The 10,769-nt window shown below is 34.0% G+C and overlaps 1 protein-coding gene across 1 annotated transcript; it reads right to left on the minus strand.

The window, feature by feature from the left end:
• Positions 1-1,179: 1,179 nt before the first annotated feature.
• On the minus strand, positions 1,180-10,350 carry LOC107842298 (NADP-dependent malic enzyme). The gene is made up of 19 exons (XM_016686061.2): positions 10,119-10,350; positions 6,376-6,496; positions 6,219-6,293; positions 5,447-5,598; positions 5,254-5,359; positions 4,597-4,662; positions 4,422-4,517; positions 4,232-4,303; positions 4,070-4,153; positions 3,857-3,955; positions 3,492-3,539; positions 3,352-3,405; positions 3,145-3,243; positions 2,974-3,063; positions 2,817-2,894; positions 2,494-2,568; positions 2,302-2,392; positions 1,993-2,121; positions 1,180-1,464 (listed from the first exon to the last, which is right to left on the minus strand). The coding sequence occupies exons 1-19, from the start codon at positions 10,265-10,267 to the stop codon at positions 1,376-1,378; spliced, it is 1,773 nt and encodes a 590-aa protein (XP_016541547.1). The 5' UTR covers positions 10,268-10,350; the 3' UTR covers positions 1,180-1,375.
• Between the last annotated feature and the right edge of the window lie 419 nt (positions 10,351-10,769).

Below are 10,769 nucleotides of genomic sequence, written 5' to 3' on the forward strand. Positions count from 1 at the left end.
ATTCTTAAAACCAGCGTTCTTAAGACCAAAGAGTCGGGTGGAAAGGGGGGAAAGCCCTCCGTTCCTGGTTCTCCTATAGTTGGATAGTCCGGAACCACAAGAATCCTTAGTTAGAATGGGATTCCAACTCAGCACCTTTTGAGTGAGATTTTGAGAAGAATTGCTCTTTAGAGAGCACAGTACGATGAAAGTTGTAAGTTGTGTTCAGGGGGAGTTATTGTCTATCGTTGGCCTCTATGGTAGAATCAGTCGGGGTACCTGAGAGGCAGTGATTTACCTGCGGCTAATGTCAGCGGTTCGAGTCCGCTTAAAGCACATCTCAAAATTTAATGATTTATTTATTCCCTTTTTACATATGGAGGAAGACAATTTATATTTACAGAACAATCAAAACAAGGTTCCTTTATACCCTTTTACCTTTCATGATAAATTGGCTAAACTCATAAAAAAAAAAAAATAGCATTAAAATCGATTTTTATTAACCAATCAGAATTGCCTTTCAGGATCTACAATTGCCTCAAAATGTAATTGACCTTTGTGGTCCGACCCTTTACCGAACCCCGCACATAACGAAAACTTTAATGCGATCCGACCCTTTACCGAACCCCGCACATAACGAAAACTTTAATGCGATCCGACCCTTTACCGAACCCCGCACATAACGAGAACTTTAATGCACCATCTTGCCTTTATTTTTAGCTTGCCGTGTGTAATCAACTAGAGCTACATATCATTTGACACTGATTACCAGCTTTTGTGAGGTCGATTCCAGAGATTGCCACTGTGGTCTTTATGTTTCTGACTGTCTACATAAATAGTAGCTTATTCTTTCTTGATAATTGTGATATCTGAACCAGTTTATGCTCACCTTGACTAATGACTAGCTCTATAGGTCCGACAAGCAACAAGTACCCGACAAGGCTAGAATAGATGCAACAAGCAACAAGTACCCGACAAGGCTAGAATAGATGGAAACAATTGTACCAGCTTAACGCTAACTCTTGCATCTTCAACGTACGTGAGATATGGCTTCAAGTTTGGAACTTACTTGAAGATGTGTTTATTTTTGAATAGAGAATAGCAATGTTCGAGCGGACATGTGTTTAGATAAACTAGTCTCTTACCACGTGCAGTATCAATTCGTATAATATACAATTTTGTAAAATAATATTGTGAGTATGCAGCACGAAGGGTAATTGAAGATCCATCTTATTCAAACTATAGTACAACACACATTATTGCCTTTACATGGACTACAAGATTTACAAAAAGAGACATATAAATAAACTTACAACATGTGACAGGTAATTCACTTAGTCCAAGTGTTTTTGGAACAAACTTTAAGGGGTCGCATATTAAGTACTATTTTATTTAATCAGCGATAACATCGGTAATTCGGAGAATAAAAGCAACTCTCAGCATACTTCACCAAATCTGCAGGCTGGGGCAGACGTGTTGCAACGCCTGCGGTATATAACACAATAAGATCATATAAAAGATAAAACTCTACATAACATATTATAGGGAAAGGCTCAAATATATTATGACTATCGAACTATCAGAAATGACTCATCTTTGTCATTCTTTAAAAGATTGGCTCATATATGTCACTACTGTCACTGTTACAATATAAAACAGTTTTATTTGTGCCATTATATTATTTTCTTACTAGTGGTTCGCAAAACAATTTTTGTCATGTGGCCACTTATTAGAGGTCCACAGCAAATCAACTAATATTAATTAAAAAACGGAACCATTGAAAAAATACCCAACCCATTTCCTCCTTTTGTTCTCTCTCCACACCTTATAAGCCCAAAAAAACACACGGATAGAATGATCAGATGCATCTGTTAAAGACACTAAACCAAGCCAACTATGGAAGATGAGAAATAGTGTAATGACATATTTTAGCCTTTTCCCTGTATCATATAACATTACTTAGTAAGTGATAAAAGTAAATAAATGCTAACAAAAACGAAAGAATGCACTCACCGAGTCCATATGCTCTAGCAGCAACATTAGCAGCAATATGAGCTGAGATCTTTCTGATAATACCAAAAGGAGGGTAAATGATCCCCTTGACATAGTGTTCCTCAGTTACTTGACCAGCCAAGGCTTCCGCTATTTTCATAAATATAAAATAGCACTTTAGTCTAAAATAAAAGGGAGGCCGCGGTTGGGGAGGGGATTGACTCAAAGCCCTTTTATTGACTAGCCCAATTTGGCCCAACTCGCCCATTTACCACCTCTGATGGTCAAGATATGAGGTTTCGGTTTAAGGTTTGTAATTCAAATACTTACAAGCTGCTAAAAGCATGTCATTGTGCACACGGATAGCGCCAGCCATGACCAAGCCAAAACCAAATCCAGGAAATATGTAACAGTTGTTTGCCTGTGATATTTGCATGAAAGATTGAACATAAATTAAGCATAATCGTGTTGATTGTGATGGTACTTTACAAAGGAATTAAAGCATATATATGCATTGAAAACCTGGCTAGGAATGTGGAGCTTGTTATTGTACTCTACAGGAGGGAATGGACTTCCACTTGCGAAGACTGCTCGACCCTTTATAAAGCAATAAAGAAATTGGTCAGCGTCATGAACTTGAGTGGTACAAAATTAACCAAACACACCTTTGACGTGCAGAGAGATTGCATCTCATGCATAGGCAAATCCAGGATATAAACTTGAAAGACATTAACGTTTAAAATTCTTATTAGCATCAATCTCGTTGTACTTTTGAAATAATGGTTTCAAAATTTTAGTGATTTTTAACTACGTACGTGTATGTTCCATGAATATTAATTACTTACCTCACTCCAAGCGTAGGCTTCTTCAGCAGTGCATTCGGATTGTTCCGTTGGATTTGAGAGAGCCATAATAAGGGGCCTCTGCAAATCATATTTTAGTCCATGAGCTCAAGGAAATTTTGGTGGGGAGACAACAAATAAAATCGGGGGAATGCAGCACCTTATTTATGGAAGCCATAGCCTCAATCACTTCCTTCGTAAATGTTCTTCCAACTCCAGATGTTCCAATTATGGCAGTTGGCTTAATGGCCTAAATTAATTTTGAAGTGTTAATACATACAAAGGGATTTTCAAAGTGGTAATCCTCAGTTAGGGAGTTCATCGAGCAAACCTTAACAGTGTCGAGGAGATTGTTGACAGGTTCATGTTCATGTGCCCAGGGTTTCTTGTGAGCTTGAAGTGATTCCTTTCGAGAGCTGACTATTAGACCCTGTATGTAATCAATTATATGGACTATGTAAATAGAAGAACCCATAGTTAACTTTGTGAAACTTGAAATATAAGACGAATACGGAATACAAGTGGTATATTGTTCTACCTTTGAATCGACAAGCCAGATATTTTTACGTGCTTCCTCCACAGGGGCGTTTGTCTACAGATAACAAACACAATTTATCATGTGAAATATATTAAACGAGAATATGACTTTGACAAAACAATGGCAAAAAAATTCTCTACCTTCTTTGAAATTGCAAGTGCTATGAGCTCTGCTATACCAGTTCCAGCCTGCGATCAAAGAGAGTGACAAGAAAGCATAATTTAATGACTTGGTCATTAAGATCTTCTCTTGAAATCATAATGTAAATAATCCTTCCATATATTCTAGCGACACGAGTAGAGGCAGAAAGATTATATGATTTCAGAGAGTAATTGGTGTCATGAGCAAGTCACTGAATCATTAGAGAGTTGGAATGTCATCCAATTATCTTATTCTTTGCCCAAGTTATTTATTTGCTACCGTCTATCCATTTTTACATCATTTTAGTAGTTTGTCTACCTAAACAATTGAAAACATAGTCCTTAAAAGAAAGTTCTAGCCTTACTTCTCCGGCACCAAAGAACAAGAACGTATGATCAGCTAAGGACCCTCCGAGCAGCTTAAGGGATGCAACAAGCCCCGCTAGTACCACAGCAGCTGTCCCCTGCAGCAGTAATGGGATCAAAAACAAGAAAAAGGCAACCATCCATCCTGTGCCCCCCCCCCCCCCCCCCCCCCCCCCCCCCCCAAAAAAAAAAAAGAAGGGGTTGTAATGCACCTGTATATCATCATTGAATACCAAATGTGTGGAACCGTATTTCGCCAGCAGCTCAAAAGCATTGTGATTACCAAAATCTTCATACTGCAGATACAGTTTAAAATATTAGAATTTGACGTTATACAAACAAATAAACTTCACAAGATTAATACTGCTACTAACCTGTACAAGAACTTTTTCACCGTAGTTTTGCTTCACAGCCTTCATGAATTCATCAAGAAAGTCGTGGTACTCCTACAAGGAGCAAAAAGAAACTGACATATCTCAAGAACATGTCGCAAATCTCAATTTATACTTCTACATGGTAATATACAACAGATACAATATTGAGTGATGCTATCATAAAATTGACCTTGCCAGTAGCTCTCTTTTGTCTGAGCCCAATGTAGAACTCATCGTTCAATAGTTGCTCATTATTTGTTCCCACATCAATTGTTATAGGCAAGCACTGCACACGCGAGCAAAATGATAGACTGTTCATAGTGTTAAAATTATAATAGTGCATAAATTTTAATAAGTTTTGGTACCGCTGAAGGTCTGACTCCTCCGAGTGCAGTATACAGAGCCAATTTCCCTACTGGTATGCCCATTCCCTGTGACAATATTATGGAATTCATATCAGGAATACTCTTCGATCCATTACAAAGTCGAACAAAAATTGAAAATTGTTTTCGGCAAAAGAATCTAACTAGGGAACTCAAAATATGCAAGGATGTCGCAACTTTAATACAAATTTTGAGCAATCTTTACACCATATTGCAAACTTCTCTTACGTCGATGGAGTCAACAATTTATATTTAAAGGGAAGCTCAGTGTGCGGAGCATCCCGCATTCACGTAGAGACTGGGAAGGACCACACCCCAAGGGGTGTAATGTAGGCAGTCTACGCTGATGCATGCATTAGCCATTAATTTCGCGGTTTGAGCCTGTGACCTATAAGTCGCACACACACAGAGGCAACTTTACCGTTTCTCCAAGGCTCACCTCCATTCAAGTGAACCCCCTCCAATGCACCTATCTATCACACACATAATATACAACAACAAAATACTAGATGTAATCCCACAAGCGAAATGTGAGGAGGATAGGATGTACGCAGACCTTAGCGCATCCTTTATTGGGTAGACAGGCTGTTTCCGATAAAGCCTAGCTACAGACTAATAGAACATGTGTCAAGGAATTACCTGGCAGCCAAGGTCTCCAAGCCCAAGAATTCGTTCACCATCAGTAATGACAATGACTTGTATTTTCCTTTCAGGCCAGTTTTTCAATACCTCAAGTATCCTTCCTCTGTAAATAAATACACACTTACAGCTTTAGTCAAATTACCTTCACAATGAAGAAGTAAATACGCTTTAACTCGTATGAGTAACATACTTTTCTTTCAAACTGATGTATAAACCCTGCGGACGCCTAAAAATGCTTCCATATTTTTGGCAAGCCTCACCAACAGTCGGAGTATAAACAATCGGAAGCAACTCTTCTACATTATCAATAAGAAGTTTGTAGAACAGCCTTTCATTTCTCTCCTGCAAATACAATCCAGAAAAAAGAAGAGCGGAAGAATGAGAAGGGTGACTAAATAATTCCATTGCATCGTCATTTTCACATATGGCCTCTGAGATTATTATAATAGCAAAGTCACAAAACAAATTTTTGCCACATTAAATGAACTGTGATTCACCAACTATAACAATAAGATTACATAGTTCCTTCATCCCAATTTATAAGACACAGTTTGGATTTCAAGGGTCAAAACTGTTTTATTTTGACTGTGAATTCGGACATACAATCTATTTGACATATCTAAAAATCTGAACTATCTCAAAGTACAAACTATGTCATACAATCGTTACAAACTATTACAGTGAAGTAAGTAAGTTTTTTCCAATATAATGACAAAACATATCTATCGGGGTGACTTTAGTGTACAGTGAATGAAGTTTTATTTCAAAACTCTTATTGCAGGTAATGTTCAGTTACTTTAATTGGATAAAAAGTTAATTTTACGACTTTACTATTACAGACTTACAGTGGAAGTTAAGTGGTCATACTGACAACAACCCGTCACCTTTATCATGATATGTAATAATAGCAAAACTTGATGCGCAATTAAATTCATAAGTCGAGCATTTGGCTAGTAATTTACCTGTAGTTCCATCAAAGCAACATATTTATTCAAAGGGACTTCATATCGACGAAGAGTCTGCATTAGTCTTTTCTCCTGATATCATAACACAAGATATTAACAAATATTCCTGTAAATACACATTTCAAGATTGTACATTAAGCAATTTATTATGTACCTGAAGCTCTTGAGGCATAACTGCAGGCGGAAGAATGCCTCGCAAGTAATGAACATCCCTTTCTTGCTCGGTGAACGCGAGACCTTTGTTGTAACGCGGATCTCTCAACAAGTTGTAACCACTGTTTTCACCATGACAAAAGTTGATAAACTTTTTATATCCAAATTTAATGATAGAATAGACGAACTCAAAAAATTATCGTAATACAAACTTGTTACTCTTAATAATTTATGAATATGATCCCCTACTACTAAAAAATCACTATTTTCCAGTCGAAATTCCCACTGAAAAACATGTAGCGGCTATTACCATAGATATTTTGATTGAATCAAAGAAAAAACAAGACAAAATAATAGTGTTTCATACGAAAAAAATTACGAAGTAGCTACCCAGTGTCGGGAAAATCATGTTTTGTAGCACAAATTTTTTGTTGATTCACGGTGAGAAAAGCGTTTGTTTCTAGTAGTATCCCTACTCAATGATCAGAAGTTATTCGCTCAACAACATTTCTAAAAAACTACCTTGGTGTAATTATCAATTTTTAAGCAAATAAATCAGTAACATTTTCTTCAGGATATCACGAATACACTTCTACTTACTGTACTTATTGGCGTATATGCTAATCCACTGGTACATGAAGTCCTAAAACCAACATAGTAGATTAATCCAAGGATGTAGGCTAGCACTACAACCAAAATGTGGTATACTTTTCAACAAGGCAGGTTGAGAATCATGAATTTTTAGGTCCTAAGTATCGGGATATCAAAAATTTCAATTTTCTTCAACAACTGATTTTATATGCCTTCTAAATATTTTAAGTTCTTAATTATTGTAATTTTTAAAATATTTTCATCGTAATTTTCAAATATTAACATGTACTTCATTACCATTTGGACTGCCAAAAAATGTTTTCTATGACCATAAATTTTTCAAATATTCTCTAAATATTTTGAATTGTTAAATGTTAACTATGATGACTTTAAAAAATTTAGAGTAAAGCTAGTACCTGAACTATGACCAAATTTGTCACGACATACTCACACCCTAAACTCAACCTTAGTATATTTTTGTCTATCCTTTTTAGTTGATGTGGCACCTTTTTAGGTGAGATAACACCTTTGATATGAGTCCCATTTTTATGTAATAAAGGTGTCATGTTAGCATAAAGGGGTGACAAAAATACGTTAAAATTGAGTTCGGAAGGGTAATAGGACCCATGTGAAGTTGGAGTGTGTCGTATCAATTTGGACCATAGTTTAAGGGGTATGGGATGCGTACACTGGTGGATTACATGCAGTAGGGGGGTCATCTGAACCCCCTTCGTCGAAAAATTACACTAAGTATATACAATCAAAATTTTAATTTACCGTATATATGTTAAGTACTGAACCCCTTGACATAAGACTAAAGCTTTATTCAGTGGTGAAGGGGTGCAGAATTTCTCATTCAACGTACGTTCGAGTCTGAATAACACCGTTTTTTCCAATTTTTTATATTAGCTTTGGGATTAAATCCCTAGTTACCTATTTTCTTGCTCTCTTACGTTCTGACCCTTTTTTCGTTGCTCTTCTCTCTACTTTCACGGTTACTAATTTAATTGTTGATTTTTTTTCTATTCTTTTGCAAAATTATATTATATACTTTTTTTTGTTGTTTGTCTATTTTGACTGATTTAAAATAGTTTTATCATGTTAATGTATAAACAACTTAAACGTAAAGTACAATTCCCGTAACTTATTGTACTTTTTATGTAGTTTCTAAATATATAAATTATTTTTAAAAAAGTTTATAGATTGTACGTTTGAACGCACGATCAAAATAAAGAAGTTTAACTTCCTCCGTTTTGTTGTTCATGTTGAGGTAGAGTTGAACTTTCTCTAGTTCGCTCAAATCAAATCCGACTTGCTTATTTTTTAGGTCCTGTACTCCTGTTAATGTACTTAGTTATTTTTTAACCCCCTTAATAGAAATTCTAGCGTGGATGCTTATATCAAAAATTTAAAGATCTTATAATACATCTTATATATCAGAAATGTATTAGATCTTATAATACATTAGATAGGTCTACACTTGTACTCTATAGTCAAAATTGAAACAAGAGTAGCATTTCAAAATATTCAAAACTACTCTTTAATACAATCCCATTATACATACTGATATACATAGAGACTAACCTACTATATTAATTTCAGTCATTTCTATGTTCGAATTCACTTAATATATTAATGGATTTTGCCTCTCGAAATGCAAAACAATGGCACATATAAATTGATATAAGTGCGGAACACCTACGATTATTAAAGAAGATCTAGTTAATACTCCCTCTATCTCATACTCTGTCTCATATTAGTTGAGATATTTTTCAAAAAGTTGTCCCAAAATAATTGAGATGTTTAAAAATCAAGACATAATTGGATATTTTATATCAACTTTACTCTTAGTAATTTAATGAAAGCAATTAACTCTAATAGATAATGATACTCCCTCCATTTCATAAAATGAATTGTTGAGTTTTGACACACAAATTAAGAAAAAAGCATTAAAAATATAAATTTAACACAACTTTTCATTTTTACCCAAAAAAGAAAAAGCTGACCTTTAATATCTTTTTAAAAGTTAATTGGTTGTCAAATTATAAGGGTAAATTTGAAAAAAAATTCAATAATTTACTTATTTTAAACACCAATAAATATCTCAACAATTCACTTATTTCGAAACGAATGGAGTAATATTTAATGTGAATTTAATAGGATTATATTAGTCAATTTATCCTCCTTATTAATTCTTTGTTAAATGTTGTGCAAAACACAAAAGTCTCTTTGTCTCATATTAATTGAGATGTTTTTAAAAAAAAATCTCAAAATAGTTGAGATGTCTAAAGAATTAATAAAAGATAATTAAATAATTTTTTTTCACCTTATCGTTAGTAATTTAATGGAAATAATCAACTCTAATGAATAATAATAATATTTAATATGAATTTACTATAGTGATATTTTTACACTCCTAATTAATTCTTTCTTAAAATCTTTCTTAAAAGTTATACAAACTGCATGTCATGTTGAGTAATATGAGATGGAAAGAGTACTTATGTCGGTTAGAGGTAGGATAGAAAGTCGTGAAATCGATTTAAGGCGTACACAATCTACAAACTCACACAAACACCAAAATACTAAAACGATGCTCCCTCCGTTTTATTTTAATTAACTTTTTTTATAAAAATATTTGTTTTAATATAGCTGTTTCATTGATGAAATCAAGAGGATTTTAATATGTTTTTTTAATAATATCCTTAAATGATTAAATGATTAAACAAGTTATGTATATTTAAATTTATATTTTTAAAGTATAATTAATAAGACTTATTTTGTAAAATAGACCCCAAATAAATATTTTTCTTAATGGGTGTGTCAAGTGGGCCGACTAATACGAGGGCGTACAAGTGAGAATCACTCACTCCGTTTCATATTAGTTAAACTCTATTGACTTAATAGACCCATGAAAAAAATATTAGTTAAGAATTTATTTTACCAAATTGACCTTATTAGTTATACTTTGAAAATATAAATTTAAGTAATATACTTTATTTTGTTATCTAATGTTACGGATAATATCGAAAAAATATAATAAAATTTTTTTGATTTCATCAAAAATCTAATTAAATTAAAATAAATATTTTTAAAAAGACGCCAGCTAAAACGAAATGAAAGTACTTGTAATTCATTTCGAACAAATTAGAGTACCTAGAAACTTGGAAAGTCCATGGGGTGATGAGTTGATCCTCCGTGGCACAATCCTCACCGTAGATATCCTCAACACCACCTTCCACCACCGCTGATGTCGGTGACATGTCCACCACCGATTCACTCTTCTCCTTCATCTTGCTCTCCATTTTCTCTTTCTAACTCGCGCAATGCATGACTTGTTAAAGTTGTGTATATATGTCTCTTTTGTTTTTGCCACCTATAAATGAGCCTTATACGTGTAGTGTGTTCAGCAATAGAACACTGAACACTAATAATAAATATATATATTTCCCTCCGTTTTAATTATTTATCTGCTTTTAACTCGTATTTTTTAATTAAAGAATATAAAACATATTAAAATATTTTTAAGAATTAAAATTAAAGAGCTACAAGAAAAAGAAAAAAAAGTGATATTGTTTTAACTCTTCTCCTTATCTTTTGTTTTGGCCTCCTATAAATAATTAGCCTTCTAGTATTCGTGTCTGAAGCAATATCACAGTAACTGGAAAAGTTCTTGTCATGTGATCAGAAGATTACGAGTTTAAGTCTTGAAAATAATTTATAACAGAAATGTAAGATAAAACTGCATAATATACTCTTGTGATAAAATTTTTCTCCAAACCCTATGCATAACAGTAATTTTAGTAC

Source organism: Capsicum annuum, chromosome 9 (assembly GCF_002878395.1).
Source record: "Capsicum annuum cultivar UCD-10X-F1 chromosome 9, UCD10Xv1.1, whole genome shotgun sequence".
Taxonomy (NCBI): domain Eukaryota; kingdom Viridiplantae; phylum Streptophyta; class Magnoliopsida; order Solanales; family Solanaceae; genus Capsicum; species Capsicum annuum.